This window comes from Equus przewalskii, chromosome X (assembly GCF_037783145.1).
Source record: "Equus przewalskii isolate Varuska chromosome X, EquPr2, whole genome shotgun sequence".
NCBI classification, from domain to species: Eukaryota; Metazoa; Chordata; class Mammalia; order Perissodactyla; family Equidae; genus Equus; species Equus przewalskii.
This window is the reverse complement of record NC_091863.1, coordinates 29,148,555-29,167,398: the sequence shown is the minus strand read 5'-3', so window position 1 is coordinate 29,167,398 and position 18,844 is coordinate 29,148,555. Positions and strand designations below refer to the sequence as shown.

The window sequence follows — 18,844 nt, the reverse complement described above, 5'->3', positions numbered from 1 at the left end:
TGGCAAGATTAGTCCAGAGGTGACGCTTTCTGCTTACATTAGGAGATATGTAATGTCTATATGTCTTCCTTGTTGGTGATCTGGCACTCTGATAATTATGACCATTATCTATCGTCCATTAATGGCAATAGAATGATAATTCTCTCATTACTTTTTGACATTACTTAAAATTCTTCTATAGATGGAAATCTTTCTTTGTCTGCCATTTGTTTATCCTGAGGTATTGTTATGACATATTTCCAGTGTTCTCTTATAATATTTAAATCTCTTATTCACCTATGTTTTAAACAATATTATTTCACAAATATCACTTATTTCTGTTTCTTTCTTTTGTAATTGTTAATACTATAAAATTATCTGTCCTATTGATCTTATGTGACAGAAGAATTAGCATAGACAACATTCATAACTTCTATCAAGTAAAGAGCCAGCAGCATTGGTCATCGCAGGTGTCGAGAAATCTGGAGGAGAAAGATTGAAAGAGTCTGGAGACATCTATCAGGCCAGTAAGAGAGGGACTTGAGATGATATGAGCAGGGGAAAGTAGAAATGGCAGTTCTTCTCCCCCATGTTCCACACATAGTTTTCCTTCCTGTTCCTTCACTTTCAAAAAGTAGGATATGGCACTTGGTGCTGGATTGGGAGAATTTTATCTGAGCCAGTGATCTCTTCATTTCATCACACAATAAATCATTCCCCATGCTGACTTGTGCTGCTTTGCATTTCCGGAAAATATAACCTGGACTATATGTTCCAGAGAAGAGTCACCAGGGAATATTGTGTTAATACAGACACACTGAGAACCAAGAGAACATTACTGACTTTGATGCAGTGTTATGCCCCATTGTCCAGATACGATGGGAATAGAGCCCTACCTATTCTGCCACCAGGTGAGTGTTCCATTTGGGAAAGGGGAAATTGGGGGACTGGGCCTCTCTCCTTTTTTTGTCCAGGTGAAAGTGTCTTGCAGATTCTGCTGTTTAGCACAGAGACCCTTTTATAGAGGCTTCTGACAGGGGTTGGGAGTATTTAATGGGAAAAGGACAGATCTCTCTCCTTGTTGAGGTTAAGGAGAGTGTGAGTGGAGAGAGGGCAAGGAGCAGGAACCTTGAGTTAATTCCACAGGAGGTAGAAGCTTTTAGAGCATCCAGAGGGAGGGCCTCCTTATCCAGAAAGTAAATTATCCCCAGTCTTGGCAGGATGTGTCCTGGAAGTGCCTAGATGAGGAACGCCCACCATGTAAACGGTACTTTGGGTTCCTGATTTGAAAGACTTTAGGCTGACAGTCAATGCTTAAAGGTCAAAGGATACTCCAAGGAATAGATCCACAGGGTCATAAGCTGTGGAGTAACTTGAACAGGATGGGTGCCATCTTGGTCATTTTGTCAATCCCAGGTACTTACTAGCCCAGAGCAAGACACACACCCTCCTGTGCTGAACACACTTCATTCCAGCTGCTCTCACCCTTGACAGTCAGGAAACCACTCCTACTTAAACATTACATGAACCTATCTGCTTGTCACAAGATAACCACCTTAGCTTTCAAACATGAAATGTAGGAATGAAGAAAGATAAAAAGGAAGAGTTTATATCTGGGAGAATATCATAGACTATTCTTCATGCATTAGTTTTCTATTACTGTGTGACAAATTACCACAAACTTTCCAGTTAAAAAAAATACCAGCAAATTTATTATCTCATAGTTTATGTGTGTCAGATGTCCAAGAATAGTTCAACTGCCTTCTCTGCTTCAGGGTTTTTCCTGGATGAAATTAAGGTATTTGCCGAGCTGTGTTGTAATCTGAAGGCTTGACTGGAGAAAAATCCACTGCCAAACTCACTCAGTTTGTTGGCAGAATTCTTTTCTTCTTGCCTGTAGAACTAAGAGCTTAGTCTTTTTTCTAAATCTTACAAATTCAGTTTGATGGTTTCTTAAGGTAACCTGCAGTGCCAGGCTGGGTGGCCCTCTCCATAGGAAATTCTCAACATAAAATTCTTCTTCAATGTCATCAGGAGAGTGAAAGCAAGTTGTCTAGCAAAATGGAGTAATATGTAGTATCTGGAATCAAATGAGTCATCTCCCATCTTCTTTGACATATAATGTAATGTAATCATGGGTGTCACGTATCCTTCATTTTGCCATATTCTATTCATTAGAAGCAAGTCACCGGCCGTGCTCACGTTCAAGAGGAGTAGTATACAGAGGGTCAGGATCATGGTGACTACTTTAGACTCTGTCTACCCCAATTTATGTGCTGAACCCAATGATCCTAGTTTCTTCCTCATACAAAATACATTCACTCTCTTCCAAGATCCCCCAAATTCTGAATCCACTATAACAGCAAATCAAAATCCAGGTTTCATCCTCTAAATAAGGCTCACGTGCAGATGAGGCTTTTAGAGAGTATATAGTTAAGTCCATCAACTGGGGCACAATACTTCTCTGTCTGTAAACTGGGGAAATAAAAGAGACAAATTATCCGGTCCCAACACATCCAATATATAACACTGAGACAGGCATAGAACAACTACTATAGACATTCCTGTTGCAAAACAGGAAAAATCAAAGGTATGAAACAGTCCCTGGCCCATAGCATTGTGAAATCCTGCTGGGCAAATGTGAATTCCTTGTAATTTTAATGCCTTCACAGAAGTTTCCGAAGGCTGCTTTCTGAGTTCTTGGTTCCTCCTTCAAAGTTATCTTTCTTTTCTATGGAAGATAGCATGTGTTTACAACTGACTGCACAAAACAATTACTTTGCATACCGTGATCAAGTGCACTGAGCCAAGGGCCCAGGACACCTACCTTACTTCTGTCAGGCAAAAGTTCTTCTCTAGTTTATCCAGGATTCAAGAGTAAATGCTAAGACCCATTTTGCATTCCAGGCTTTAGTCTCTCAACTGGGAAGCACCATCTGAGGAATCTGTCCTCTGCTGAACACTCCAACACCGCTGATTTGCCCACTCCATAGCTAAATGTAAACTTCCTTTTCACTGAGGAACATGCAGCTTACTGAATGGGCGAAGTCCATGCCTTGGGATGTTTACAGATGACTGTTCTCACCTGGACTCTTCCTTCTTCACTCTTTCTTTTGAATTTTCCTTCTGGTTTACCATGTTATCTCACTTACTTCCAACTTCTAGACACAAAAATCTGAGCATCACAAGCAATAGCACAGTGTCCTCCAAAGAGCAGATGCTCAATGTTTTAGAAATAAATGAGCCAATGAGCTTGGTATCTAATTAATTAAGATTTAATTTCTCCTATGTTATTTATAAGCTAATCAAGTCCAAGTAGGTATCTTTTATTTTACAAAAGGAAATCTTAAAGAATATTAGCAAAGCCATGGATTAACCACCTAATAATTGATCTATGTTAATTTCTCCAGTCAAACATTTTGACTACTGCATTTCTAAAGAAACATGGCTTGCAATACCACAGTTGTCTTGTTCTGCATTGCAAACATTGTTTTACAGAATAGCAAAACTCCTGCTCTTAAGCATGATACAAAGAAGTAAATGTGTAACTGAAATCATGCTTGAACATAGATTCTAAAGGTATTTTTACCTTCTATTAAAAGTAACAGTATTTTAGATAACAATGAAAAAAGAAAGAAGGATGGAAAGGATGGAGAGAGGGAATCAGAAAGGAAAAAAAGGAAGAAAAGAGGGAAGGGAAGGAGAGAAGGAGGAAGGAAGGAGTAAAGGAAGGAAGGAAGGAAGGAAGGAAGGAAGGAAAAACTCCAAGTTACCACATAAATCAGGAATACAAAGATGATATATAATTTTTCTGTCCAGCCCTATCCTAAACCTCATCTACTTAGAACATAGACTATTATCTTCAATCACAAAGTGAAACATCTGCCTTAGGAGAAGCTGTTGAACTTGGCCCTGTAATATGCACTGACTATGGCAGTAGAGCCACCCATGGCTGCCATTCTGGCTTGGAATTTCTCTTCCTCATCTCTTTGAGCTTCTTCCTACCAGGAAGGGAGGGCAGTGGGGACTGTAGCATGGGCCCTGGTGAAAAATCCCAGGACTTTGAGCTTGTTGGTTTCAGCATGGGCTGTTGGACTCCTCATGGGCTCCTGATACCATGCAGGATCACTGTTGAGGACCCGCCAGTACATCAGGTATTTTCCTTCATATCTCTGCTGATGTGCTGCGTGGAGTCTCAGATGATAAAGTGATTCCTCTCAGTATACATCCTCATCGCATTTGGCAGTTTCCAGATGTCCTCCTCAGTGGCTCCATTGCCCTTTCTGAAGATCATAACCAGGATAGTCATCAAGCAGTGGGTCTTGGGCATGTGCTTGTCATTACTCAGCCCCCCCATGAAAGGTGAGATCCATTTTGCTGACAACGGCATAGAATTCTGTGCTTGGTGGAGTCAACCTCCTTCAAGTCAATGACAAATACCAGCTTCATCTAAGCAGAAACTCTACTGATTTCGGGGAAGTCATCCTGGTCTTTTGTGTTGTCATTCTTCAGCCTGTGTGGCTTCATGATGGGCTCTTTCATTTTATAGTTCAGCAACAGAAGCGACAACAAAAAAGCCACCTTCTTAGTTTCGGGGCCTCTGTGTAAGCATTCATTGTCTGGCAGGGCCCATGAGGTGCCCTCAATTTTTCCTTCCTTGGCTCTGTTGGCACTTTCGTTAGCTCTTGTGAAAGATACAGCTATAGCATGAGTAATGGTGAATGAAGCTCTCCCAGGGCCCTGGAGAATGCTAGGTGTCCCTAAAACAGACAAGTCTGGGGAATATCCTTCAAAAGAGGAGAGAAGGAGAAGTGGGACTGTCCTTTCAGCTGCAATAGAAGCCTGAAAACCCACTAGACCTCACACCTCACCTCAGCTATATCTAGTCGAAGCATCCTATAGCATCTCCAGACTGGCAGCATGGGCAGATCTCTGCTGCCCCCCCAACCCATGTGCTGGGGCCTGTGGCCCTTTCAGATCTCTCTCATGGTGGTCTATATCTGTTTTTGGAATCTGGCTGCTTGATTGTAAGCTCTCTGGATAATTTTACCTCCCTGCTTCTCTGAGTGTTTCCCCAACTCCTACACAGAAAAGTCCAGGGTCCCAGGCACAATGGAGAAGCTGCTGCACAAGGCAGGAGGCCTAGGATGAATGACGGGCTGTTGGAGTGAAAACACGCTGATTGATTTCGCCCTTTTGCCCTCTAGAATTAGTATCTTTAGGATTTTGTGTTCTTCAAGATGTGTTTACTATATGGAAGTGTCTGATACACAAATTTGGTGAGCCCCTAATTTTATGACGTTATCTAACATTGCATTGTCTACCATAGTTGACTCTTTTTTTTTTACCATTATTCCTAATAAGAGTATATATATAAAAAATACATAAAATTTTAAGAAATACTTATGAAGAAGTTTTTTTGTGTGTATAGGTATATATGTATGGTCTCAAAGTTTCATGAAATAACACCTAGCCTTAGCATGTGTGATTCACTTTGATATTCCCTATTCTATTTCCAGTCCAGTCTTTATAGTCTATTAAAATTATAACAATAAAAGGTCAGTTCTCATGCAGTACAGAGGCTTCAGGTGTTATTGTAGCCTCTGGAGTCATACTGCCTCAAACAACCCAACTTCTATGCTTTCCTGAAATGACTCGATTGATACTTGATGGCAGCTGTGGTTTGAGGTGCCACCTCAGATTCCTGCAGTGAAGCAGTAGAATTCCATTGTACCAAGGCACACTTGGAATAACCATGGGAGAACTTTAAAATGTTTCCTCCAACCTATCCTGTCATCTCTCTTGTGTTGTAGACTATAGACTCACCGCAACTTCATGGCATGCCCCTCCCCTTCATGGTGAAAAGTTCTTACATCTGACTTTGTATCCATATGTTTAAACATCTCTCTATTAGACTTAATCAAAAGTAAAACATTTTTTGCTCTGTGAAAAATGCTGAAAAGGAAATTGCAACCCACAGACTTGGATAAAATATTTGCAAAACACATATATGAAAAAGGGCTTGTTAATTAAATGAAAAAGAACACTTTAAACTCAACAATAATAACCACAGTTCAATTACAAAATTGGCCTAAGACGTGACAAAGTCTTCGCCAATGAAAGCAATTGGATACCAGAGAAACAGATGAAAATGCATTAACCACAATTTTCCTGTAAGGAAATGTAAATTCAACCCACTATGAGATATCACTATATACCTATTAGAATGGTCAAAGAAAAAAAATAATAAAACAGCAAATCCTGCTGAGGATGTGGAGCAGATGGATCTCATGCATTGACTGTGGGAATGCAGACTGGCCCAGGTTCTCTGGAAAATCATTTAGAAATTTCTAATAAAGTTAACTTACACTTATGTTTGAACAGGACCCTACCGCATAATTTCCTAGAGAAATGAAAACTTACACTCATGCAAAAAAAAAAAAAACCTCTGAATGTTTATAGATGCTATATTTGTAATAGCCAAAAACTGGATGCAAACCAAATGTCCTTCAATGAATAAATGGATAAATGACTGTGATCTATACAGTGGAATACTATACTGCTATAAAAAAGAAAGGACAAGTCATACATGTTACAATTTGGATCAATCTCAAGGTCATAATGCCGAGTAAAAACAGCCAATCTTAAAGGTCAACCTCATCTGCTGTATAATTCCATTTATAAAAATTCTCAGAAAGAGAAAATATATATGTGTATGTGTTTGTGTGTTTACCAGAGTCTTTCAATCCTAATTTTAATTTTAATGCATTCAATATGTTGGTTTGTTCTATTGAGACATTTGCAAGCTGCAATAATTTAGATTTTACTTATGAATTATACAACTTCTACTTCTGGAGAAGGTGGAGTAACAGGGACCGGATCTACACATTTGCCTGAGACAATGAAGAAAACGGATAAAATACGTGACATCAATATTCAATATATTGGACATCAGACCGTGAAAGTGAGTGATGGCTGAGAGATGGAAAACAAAGCATGTGAGCCTGTAATCGCCCCAGCTTGGTGCCGGGAGCCCAGGCGGAGCCTGGGGTCTCTCTGAGTTGCTAAAGACGAAGCTGAGAGTCTGGCAAGAACTAAACAGCTAGATTTCCTAAGACGGAGTCCCAGAGAGGACAGCTGCACAGAGGAAGGACTGAGGAGCCCACACAGGGCTGGGAGTACTTCCTGTCAGAGTGGTAGAGCACGTCATTCACAGGGCAGCAGGGAGACTACGCAGAAGTCTTCTGTCTCAGTAGCGAGGCAAGGTAAGCCATAGTAAACGCTGCTCTGGTCCCAACCAACAAAGCTTGAAATGAAGAACTGACGGTATTATTTTGTTTTTAAGTAATATAATAGCATTACAGAACAGAGCTTGAGAATATTCATGTGTGGAAATTTTTTAAAAGTGTATTTTCTTCTGGACAAGTGTGAACAAGGTAAATTCACAATTTCACCACATCTGGCATCCAATCAAATGCTAGCAGGCATGCAAAGAAGCGGGAATATATAACCAATAATTAGGAGAAAACGAATCAATTAAAACTGACCTAGAAATGATACTGATCACAGAATGAGTAGACAAGGACATCAAAACAGTTAATATTACTATATTTCACATGTTCAAGAAAGAAGAAGAAATGTTAAACTGGTTAGAGACATAGAAGATACAAAAAGACCTAAAATGACCATGAAGAGGTGAAAACTAAAATGTCTGAGGTAAAAATATACATTGGTTTGGAATACTGAACTAATAAAAAAGATTAGTGAACCCACATATATGAAAAATATCAGAATATATTTATATAGTACCTCTGTGTACGGAAAAAATCCCCTAATATCAGCTTTAATATAGTATATCCCGGATGTTAATAGTGTTCACCTTTCAGGCAGAGGCAGAATTTTTGAGTTGCAAAATGGGACAACTGCGATTTCTCACTATTGTTAGATTTTCTTGCAACAAGAATATATGCACTGTTATCTTTGTAATTGAAATATGAACTAAGCCTCCCACAAGAATCAGTAGCTGTGTTTTAGACAGAAAAAGTTACCACTAAATGATATAACAGAAAAAACCTAAAATATGAATAGCTTAATACAATAAAAGTTTATTTCTCTGTGTGGACTGGTAGGCATTCTGTGCTACCAGGTGATGCAGGGTCCCAGGCTGCTTGCTTCTTGTAGGTCCACCCCATAAACACATGATGTCCACGTTTACTGATGAACGCAAGAAAAAACATGAAAGGTGGTAAACTGAGTATCAAATGCTTTGTCCCGGAAATGACAAACATTGTTTCTGCTCACACATCAATGGCAAGAGCTAGTCAAATGATCCTTTCTAACTACAAGCTCACTTGATAATGTACTCTCCCCAGGAGCCCAGGAAGGAGGGGAAGACCAGTGTGGATGAGCACTTGCAGTCTCCTCCCTAAATTGTTACATAGTAGGTGCTCAACAGAATGCAACTAGCAGAATTTTTATGACAACCACTCTCTCTATTTCCCGGTAGATTGTCTGAGTAGGCCCAATTACCCTGCAATTCTCCAACTTTTTTGAGATCCTACCACATGACAGTTGCTTCCAAAACACAGGCTTACATCAAATATTCAGAAAGCTCCAGTGAAAGATCAGCAGGGAGCTTTTGCCTTCTTCACTTACTAGTCCCCTTCTGCATTGACCTATGCAATAGCTTCTGAAATCTTAATAGGATGAGAATTTCCTTCTTCCTGTGGGCGCCTGGGGAACATCTATGAATTTTTGCCACCTTCTAGGTGACTGAAGATGCCTGAACACTTGTAAAGGTGCCACTGGACATAGGGAAAAACCAGGATTTTCTCCTGGGTGAAGTAGTTAGACAAGAGGCAGGAAAAGGATGTTGAATTATTTTTATTATTGCTAATCATAGATAGCCTGTCCGTCAATAAACAACTTTTCAAGTCCTGGAAAGACTCCAGAGATTTTAGGAAACGAATCCTCGGTAGATGTTGGCTATGCAGTGATCTCCATGGTCTTGGATCTCTCCTCAACTCTCACTTACGAGGGAGGCTTTGGTTATTAACCACATAGGTAAGCTCTTAGGTGTATGTGTTTGGTGTCCAGTCTCGATAAAGTAACTCATTTAAATTCTATTGCAAATGTCAGGGTGGTTTCAAAACCCCCTCTCCAACTTCAGGGTTATACTCCCCAAATTAGTAGATTCTGTGACAAATCGAACTGTACTCACCAGCTCTTTGGGAAGACATTTTGAGAAGGTGATGGAGATACCCAGTGGGTGGCCAGGTCCAGATTTCAATGCCAAAGTTACCTATTATGTGCCACAGGACGTTGCTCTCACAAGACTGCATGTTGACAGATGGGACTACCAGGGAGTTGAAATGTTCTAAGTCAGGAGGGGGGCAGGTCATTTGTGCCCTGTTTGTTCCACTGGGAGCAAGGTGAAGCTTTCAAAGGAATGAAGAGGTGGCCAGCGGCTCAGCTTCCAGTTTGGACAAAAGGGCACAGTGGGGAAGACCCAGGGAAAGGGAGCTGTAAGGCAGAGAGAGCTCGAGCTGGATAAGTGGTCCAGCCTCTAAGCAGAGTCAGCTCTCAAGGAACCCTGGGGCTTAGGGTAGAAGGCCCTAGGTACATGAAGCCTGCAGACAATCCCAAATTGTGTTTCTTATTTCAATCTTCCTTCTTTAAACCTGCCTTCAGTTCCTTGGCTACAATATCCTTTTTATATCCCAAGAAGCATTAAGGAGTAGTGAGTGGAGGAATAAATTAAGAGACAGAAGTTCTGACTCAGGCAGGAAAGAGTGGCACAGGGTGGGCTCTTGAAGAATTCAGATAAAAGGTCTAGTCCAGCTCCGTCATCTACTAGACATGTGAAATCGGGAATGATCACAGGCACTTTGAGCCTGAAGATCTTCATGTGTGAATTTGTTGGGGTAAGTCTGGGTTTCTAGGACTGCTGGGACGTGTATGAAGTATACAAAGCATATGGCACAGGACCTGGTATATCCTAGGACTTTAATAAAAGAGAATTATTGCTATGATTATCTTGATCCCAAATCCTACCACCTTCACCTCTGTGTGTACGAGTCTATGTTGTCTAAATCTAGGCTTTCTCAGAAAACATAAAGTGCTAGAGGACATGGCACACCAAATCAGAAAATAATGATCCTCATCAAGTAAAACTGTAAAATTCTCCCCTCAGAGTTGATGTTATTTAATTTGGGTTTGGGGATGTCTTCCTCCGCTGGATGTAATTCAAATTTCCTAGAAGTCGTGTCAAGGACCAACTTCTCACCTCTCTTTTAGCTGCCCTTTGTAGAGGTTCAGAATATGTCACTCTAAAATATGCCACTTTGGCAGATAGGTTGTTTTGAATTAAAGGAACTTGAGGAACAGCCCATGCAAGGAGGATACTCTGATCCCCCTTTCTCCCCCTGAATCGAAGAGAGAAATTTCCCATGTGAAAGGTACTTTCCCTGTACCAGGAGCATAGAAGGCATTCTTATCACCAGAGATGGGGAATTTAGGGCCTAGAACGCTGTATAAACAAACCTTGTTACTTCTTCACAAAGTTAGCACCCCAAGCCCAAATCTGTCTACCTTGTCAATTCTTCACAGATATGTTTCTTTGTCTAAGAGGTAGAAAAGCTTCCTGCTGTGGTCCCTTCTTTCAGTCTCCTGTCTTTGTGTGGCTCCTATACCTGTGTACATAATTAAATTTGCTTTTCTCCTGTTTCTCTTTTTATTACGGGGGGCGGGGGGGGGGTCTCAGCCAAGAACCTGGAAGGGTAGAGGGAAAATTATTTTTCCTTCACTACACCTTCCATCCAACCCTCCCCACACTTTTTCATTCCTTAGACACCAACCAAAAATTTAGCTCTTGCTTATGGCTTGCCAAATTACACTAAAGACAGCCTAACCAAATTTTCATTTGAATGAACTGGGCACTGGCTCTCCTAGGCCATGGCAGAGTGCTAGCCCAGTGGCTTCTGGGTGTCTAATCTCAAGGGAGTATCATCTGTATTTCTCAGAAACTCCTTACAGATGATGTGCATAAAACACCTACTTGGTGCACTGTGCTCTACTACACTGGGACAAGAATGCGGGACACCTTGCATTCCTGTTCCAGGTGACAATTTCTCTCTGATTTACAGGTGATCTAAAAGTAACAGCCAACAGCAGTTTTCCACTCTAGACTTATGGGTTCCAACTCTCAGACAAACAATCTGAGGGTCTGGTGCCTGCTCTAGATGCCCTCAGCCTCATCTGGCCCACCATCCAGTTTAATGTAAAATTAACTCCCACTGAAGGACCTGAAGTTTCGCAAAGCCCCAGACTCATGCCTAACTCCATTAACAATTTCACTGTCTCAGATGGAATGTCCACCTGTACTTATTCACACCTTCATTTCACTTGTCCTTTAGGTATCAGAAGATCCCACCGTTGTCCTTATAAGATTATCACTCTTCTATGGTGAAACTCTATGGGCAGGTCCTGAGTCATTAATCTGAGCCTCCCAGGACTCGTTCAGTGTTCCCAGAAGAACAGGTGTTCAATGAAGGTTCAGGGAATACATGAGCCAGTGAGTGTGAGGTCTACTTTATTAAGATTTACTTGTTATACATTCTTGAAAACCTAAGCAAATCCATGAACGTACCATTTACTTTTACAGGACAAGAACTAAAAGGGATTAGAGAGCCAAGATATGAATATCTCTTAGATTTTCTTCTCTATTTTTCTCTATTGATGCCAACTATCTTAGAGATGATATCTTTCACATTTGCAGGGAAATGCCTATAGCAATGCCATGTTATCTTATTGCAGATGACAAAACAAGACGGATGGTTTCACAATTTGTTTTCCAAAATAACAAAGCTCTTACTATTAAACCTCATTATAGCATTAAATGTCTGAGCAATATCATTCATAAACTTGGAGATTTTGAAGCTAATCAAATCTATATTAAAAGAAACAACATTTGAATAGTATGTATGTCAAATAATGAAAGAACAGCTTTTCAAGTTACACATGTAATATAGGAACACACAGGCATATACACTGTGTTCCTTTCAACCCCACCTCAGAACTAACTTCTAAATTCTAGCAACACTAACTGCCTCTTCAAACACAAAGTGTTTGAAGAATCTGCCTCAGGCTTCAGTAGGGGCAGGAGAAACGGCCAGACCCGGCCCCAGAACGGGCAGTGGCCAGGGAAGTAGAGACAGCCCTGCCTGCAATTCTGGCTCGGGCTCTCTCTTTCTCATCTTGCAAAGCCTCCTCATACTGAGATGGGAAAGAACTTGGGTCAGTCGCATGAACCTTGGCTATAAACTCGAGGACCTGCATCTTGGTGGTTTCGGCATGGGCTCTCGGGCCCCACAGGAATTCAAATTGCGCAGGATCACTGTTGGCCACCTGTCGGTACTCCAGGTATTCTTCCTTCACGAAATCTTTGGTGATGAGCTGCTTGGGCTCCCCGAAGATGAAGTGCTTCCTGCCAGAATAGATGCCCGTCACATTCAGAACTTCCCAGACTTCCTCTTCGGTGGCACGGTTGCCCTTCATGAAGATCACACCCAGGATAAGGATGAGGATGCCGGTCTTGGGGACGCCCTGTTCACCATGCTGCATGCCATCATAGGTGAGGCCCAATTTGATGAGGAGGCCATAGCAGTGGTTGGTGGGATCCACTTCCTTCACATCAAGGCCAAAGATCATCTCGATGTGCTCCGAGGCTCTCAGAAGGATCTCAGGCAAGTGGTCTTCATATTCCTGGGTGACAATCTTCAACATATCTTCCTTGGTGAATGGCTCTTTCATTTGATACTTGAGCAGCAAGAAATTCACCAACGAAGCCACTTTCTCTGCTGGAGCATCTCTGGGCACATTCTTGGGATCTGGGATAGCCTGGAAGGTGCTATCCTTCTCTTCCTGGCTACTAGAGCCCTCATCCGATTTGCATGATGAGGCAGCTGCGATGGCAATGGAAGATGAGCAGAAACTCTGAGAACCCTCAGGAAAGCTGGGCAGACCAGCAACAGGAAGCTCCTTCGAATGGCCAGGCATTAGAGGACGGGAGGAGAGACAGGTCTCCTCTAGAGCCTTGGAGATCTCAGCAACCTCCAAGTCCTGGGTCGTACCTTGGACCTGAAGGCGTTGATCATGTGAGCATCGTGGATTCTTCTGACGCTGAGACATGACGACTCTTGTCGGTGGCAGAAGGCAGGAGTGTGGACAGGAGGGTGGGCAATGGGGAATCACCACCTAAGGGCAAGAAGGCAGATGTGAGTCACCTCAGTGGGTAGGCTCCACAGTGCTGGCTCTGATATAAGCTGCCTCCAGTGGGCTTCTTCTGCCAACAGTGACATACAGCTTTAGGGGTCTCCTGACCTCCCGGTTGCTGTGTCCCCCAAGAATATGGAGTAGGAAGTCTGAATACACAACAAGGTGCAGCCAGCCAACCAAGGCTGAGAATTCTCAGGGTTCCTACTAGGCAGGTGTGGTTGGGCTCTGTAGACCCATTTCTGATCTGAGGAGGGTGGTCTCATCAGTCCTAACTCAGGTTTCGTACCTTAGTATTCGATAGGGCCTGGGTCACCTCCCCTATGCTAATATGAGGCTGTGCCTCTAAATTCTAAAGTCACATCTCTTAAGACAACTGAGTTGGAAGTGTGGAGGAGTCTCCTCCAGGAATCCAACTTGGGGTTTCCCAGGGCTGACACCAGGAGCTACATTCTGTGGACATTATCTGTACCGGTGTTGGCGGTCCCCTGCTTCTCACTCAGTTGTTTTCCCTTGAATCCAGGACCTGGGATCTCTCCTTTCACTGACCTAACACTGCCCCCTCAGACCAAAGCCTCCACCTCCCGAGATCTGGAGGAGCTAAAGAAGGGTCATGTCCACCTGACTGCCTTGCCCCCAGCCTCTCAGGGATCACAGCAGTTCGGGGCTGAACTTGTTGTGATCCCCACTCTCCTGGGGTTGGTGGTCGTCAGTATTCACTCAGCATCCCTGCCTTGGCTACTGGTGGGGCTTCAGGCTTGATAATATTCAACTGATGCTCATCCTCCTGCACGGAAGAATGTCTTATCTTCCCAAGACACCCCAGGAGGAACTGAGGAAGGACGCTGTCCGTCCACCTCTACTGGGCCTTCCCTGGCTAGCAGCAGGAGCTCGACACTCTGGAGCTGTCTCTGTCCTGGGGTGGGTGGACCCCTCGGACCTCACTCAGAATTCTTTCCATAACTGTTTACAAGCCCTGGAATCCTAATTTGCTGACCTCCTGTGATGTATGCATATAGACTACGGACCTCACCTGCCTGAAATGGCCAGGAAGGAAGAGAGTAGACAGCTTGTCAAGGGATCCTTGCCCAGGTTCACTGAGGCTATTTGATCACCTCATGTTCTGGGATGAATCCCTTTCAGGCCCTACTCTGTGTCTCCACATAGACTCCTGCACTGCCTCATCACCCTCGTCAATGCTAATGGGAACCTGCCCCCTTCAGACCAAGACTGCCACTTCCAGAGGACCCCAGGGTGTGAAGTGTTAGGACTTCTGACCACGCTCGTCTAGGACCTCCCAGAGAATGACTACAGTGCAGGGCAGGTGTCCTGGGATGCCATCTATACTGGAGTGGATGGTGAGCTCTTTGCTCAATCAAGGTCTACCCCTGGGATCTTGACAGTGTATGAGACTCATCCCCCCTGCTGACCTCCCCTTTTCTAATTCCCTGACGTCACTCCCTCAAACCAAGGCCCTCACCTCCCCAAAACCAAAACGATGACACGTAGTCGTCTGATATGTGGTCACCCCTCCCAGGGTGGACCAAAGCGGCACGGAGGAGCTTCCTCGTGACCCTCTGTTCTGGAGTACGTGGTCCAGATGGTCTCGTCTTGGGGTCCTCACCTTGAATTCTGGCCTGGCCTGGGACTTACCCTTCTGACCTGAGTTTGTCCACTCACAATAAGGCCTCAGTTCCCAGGGAACACCACGGAGGAGTGATCGGGGGGCTCGTCTCGCTATCACTGCTCGCCATCTCCCAAGGCTTCCCTGTGACCCGAGGGACCACACTTTCATGCAGTGAGTTTGCCCTTCAGACACAAGTCGATGACACCCGCCAGGGCCTGGGACTGCTGCTGACTTAGCCTAGTCTACGCAGAACAAATCCTTTACTTTCCCGAGTCCAAGAGGAGGAAAGGAGAGGTGGCCTCTGCCTGCCACCCCTTGCCTGGCCCTCTCAGGCCTGACAACAGGGGAAGGGCTCTGGGGAGCCCCGTCTGCCATCAATTCGTCAGTCTACAATCCTCGCCTGAGCCCCTCACATTGGATAGTGGCTGGTCACGTGCCCTCTGACGTCTGTTCCCTGAGGCCCAAGCTCCAGTCAAGGCCCCATCTCTCTGAGACACCCAGAAAGGAAGTGCGGAGACACCTCACGCCCAGGACATCCAGCTGACAAAGGGCTACACACGGTGCCATCCCCTCCACCCTGGGGCGGGCGGAACCCTCAGAACGCACTCGGGGTTCCCAGTGGCACTCCCGCAGGGCCCCAGGCCCCTTCCTTTGCTGACGCGGCCCTGCCCACCTCAGACTGAGGCCGCACCTCCCGCAGACCCCGGAAGCCCAAGTCAGTCAGCAGCACTTCCGGCCGCCCCTGCCCGGGGCCTCCCAGGGCTGAGGGACGCGCCGAGGCTCGGGGAGCCGGTCCCTAGTGGGCTGGGGTGTGGGGTCCCCTCAGCACTCACTCAGGGGCCTTTTCTCGACCACCTGCAGGTCAGAGCCTCAGCCCTGCGCGGAGAGGCCCGCACCTCAACAAACCGCCCAAGAGCGAGCGCGTGGTCCGGCTGCCTGAGGGCACTGCCGGGGCCTCCCAGGACCGGGTTGGGGCTCTGCTCTAGCGCGCCCCTCTTTCCCGTGCTGGGTGGTCTCCCCTGGCCTCACTCAGAGGCTCACCTGACACCTGCAGCCGATGCGACTCCTCGGTCCGGGGACTGGAGTCCGCGCGCCTCAGCTCGAGCCCCTCACAGCCGGCTCAGCCTGGAGGAGGAAGTCCGGGGGCGGGACTTCCGGTTTGCTCTGCCTGGGGTCTCCCGGGCTGACAGCAGGGGCGGGGCGGGGCGGGGCGGGGCGGGGCGGGGTGCGCCCGGCTCAGCTTCATCGCGGAGGTTGCTGCTGACTCTGGCTGGCAGTCTTCACTTTGGCGTCTGCCCCCTGCTGGAATCCTGTGTGTTGAGCGGAGCTCAGGCCTCTTATGCCAAGGTCCGCATGTCCCTGAAACCTTGAGGAGTATCTGAGGAGATGCCTCAGCCAGAGAGCCCTGCCTGCCTGGGGCAACTGAGGGCTGAAAGCGGGCTCTGGACCCGTCTCTGCGTGACCTCCCTTTATTCTTTGGTGTCGGTCTTCTCAGCCCTATTCATGGGCGTTCTCATCTTGCCTCCTTTCTCTTCGATTAATGCTTCCTAGGAAATGCCACATCTCAGCAAAGTCTTTATGAGTTTACTTACTGCAGCCTTTGCAGAGCTTGGAATGGATCATGTACCAGCCTTAGTGTGAAATGGGGAAACTAGAGCCCCAGGCAGGCAGAGGCCACGACAGGTCGCACCTGCCAAAGAAATATCACTCTATTTATTCTTCTCTTCACCAGTCAGACTTAGCCTTTTATATAAATTCAATTTTAAAAAATTTACTTTGTACCAGGAAGGGACTGAAATGAAGGATGTTGAAATCCCCTGAGTTTTTGAGCTTATCCCACACTGCATATGCAGAAATCATATCCACATGATGAATATGATCTGTCTGTTTGCATTCTTCATACTTCTCATTTATTTTGCTATTTTTTATTGCTTTGCCTATGTTTTCCAGTCCAGTTTTGACCAGTGAAGTGGACGTGGCTCATATACTTTCTTCTTGAGACCTCCTTATGTTTTTTTTCTAATCAGGGGGAGCTAGCCTGTTAAACTGTGTGGCGTGATTTCCCATCTTTTTGTGTAATCTGGAAAAGTTTATGTAAGATGTTGATTAGTTTTTGCCAAATTATATGGTGCAACTGGGCTCCAAACCTGATTTCTTCTAGATATTTTTGGCCTAGAGTTTCAGTTGTCGATTACAATTTTCAATTTCTAATAAGCTTATTTTGCCAAGAGGTAGCATTTTACTTGCATACTCAAATTTAAAGGTATGATATTTATAATAAATCATTTTGCATAGAAATTCTCAGGCATATACTTTTTGTACACAAAACAGTACAATGAATTCTGTTTACCTGACACTCAGCATAATAATCATCAATAGTTATAAGTATAAGCCAGATCAGGTCTGATCATTGTGCCAGTTAAGTCTCTGTTATCAGCTGTAGAATGGTAATTCTCTCATTTGTTTGTTTCTTTTTTTTTTTAAAGACTGGCACCTGAGCTAACAAGTGTTGCCAATCTTTTTTTTTTCCTGCTTTTTCCCCCTGAAATCCCCCCAGTACATAGTTGTATATTTTAGTTGCGGGTCCTTCTAGTTGTGGCATGTGGAACGCTGCCTCAACATGGCCTAATGAGTGGTGCCGTGTCCACGCCCAGGATCCAAACTCTGGGCCGCCGAAGCAGAGCACATGAACTTAACCACTCAGCCATGGGGCCGGCCCCATCATTTCTTTTTAATTCATTACCTGATAGTCTTCTATAGGTAGAAATCTTCTCTTGTCTGCCATTTGTTTCTCCTGAGGTACTGTTATAACATATTTCTACTGTTCTCTTATAATATTTAAATCTCCTCTGCACCTATATTTTACACAATATGATTTAACTCATATCACTTATTTTGTTTCTTTCTTTTGTAATTGATAATATCTAATAAAATTATCTGTTGTATAGATCTTTTCTAATAATCTGTTTTTGTAATTTGGTTCTACAGTCTTCCATCTCTTCAAGTTTACGTTTGTCTTCATTATTTCTTAGTTTCTTTGAGCTTTAAGTTCCCTTCCTTTTCTAGCATTTAAAAAATATTTGGATATTTAAAATATGTCCTTTGTTCTAGAAATGTGTTTAAGGCTATAATATACCTGTAAGTGCCACTAGATGTGCTTTACATAATTGGTCCTATTACTTACATCCCTAAATTTTTACAATATGTAAACCTGACTGAATGGAGAAAATTATGTTGAGAAAACTGAGAAGAGGAAGAGAAAGATGTTTTTTAGATGAGGTTTCAGAGTTCAGGGATATTTTGCTTTGTTTTAGTTAGTAATTTTAGAAGACACATGAAAACTAGTGACAGAGAATGCTAATGGCAGCATTGAATTTTCTTTAGGAATTCAAGGACAATTTAACAAATAAGAATCAGTTAATATAATTGGCCAACTATAACAATCAGGGATTATCCAATGAATCTAAATATATAAATCAGAGGGCATTTAATGCAGGAAATTGTTTATGCATGTGATTCAGAAACCAAACAGGGGAGAATCAGGAAGACCAATGTTTAGCAACTTGTGGAGGTCACTTCCACATCTACCCTAGAGGGACAAATAGGGGAGATGGTATTACTGGAGACTTGAAGTTCGGGTTGACAGAATCTAGAACCATGGGGGGCTATTCTGATGGAGGCTGGAGTCAAGGGAAGATGTAGCAATTGAAGCAGAAGCTACCTGATGCAGACAGGAAAGGGAAAAATTCTGGGCACTCTCACCCTCCTGGGGTCTAATCTGATCCAGGTTCTCCTGTTGACTCAACTGAATTGGCATCTAGATGTTGGAAAGCCTAGAAATTGGGAGTCAGATCCCATATAGGAGAGTACAGAGCAGAGCAAGAGTGAAGAATGGATCTGAGGACAAATAGGTCAAGGACTGGCATACCACATTAACAGATTAAATGAAAAAAGTCATGTCTAAAT

At 43.9% G+C, this 18,844-nt stretch overlaps 1 protein-coding gene across 1 annotated transcript; it reads right to left on the bottom strand.

Moving 5' to 3' along the window:
• Window positions 1–11,552: 11,552 nt before the first annotated feature.
• LOC103566321 (melanoma-associated antigen B16) lies at window positions 11,553–16,039 on the bottom strand. Its single transcript, XM_008542675.2, has 2 exons — window positions 15,920–16,039; window positions 11,553–13,233 (listed from the first exon to the last, which is right to left on the bottom strand). The coding sequence occupies exon 2, from the start codon at window positions 13,165–13,167 to the stop codon at window positions 12,127–12,129; it is 1,041 nt and encodes a 346-aa protein (XP_008540897.2). The 5' UTR covers window positions 13,168–13,233; window positions 15,920–16,039; the 3' UTR covers window positions 11,553–12,126.
• Window positions 16,040–18,844: the final 2,805 nt, after the last annotated feature.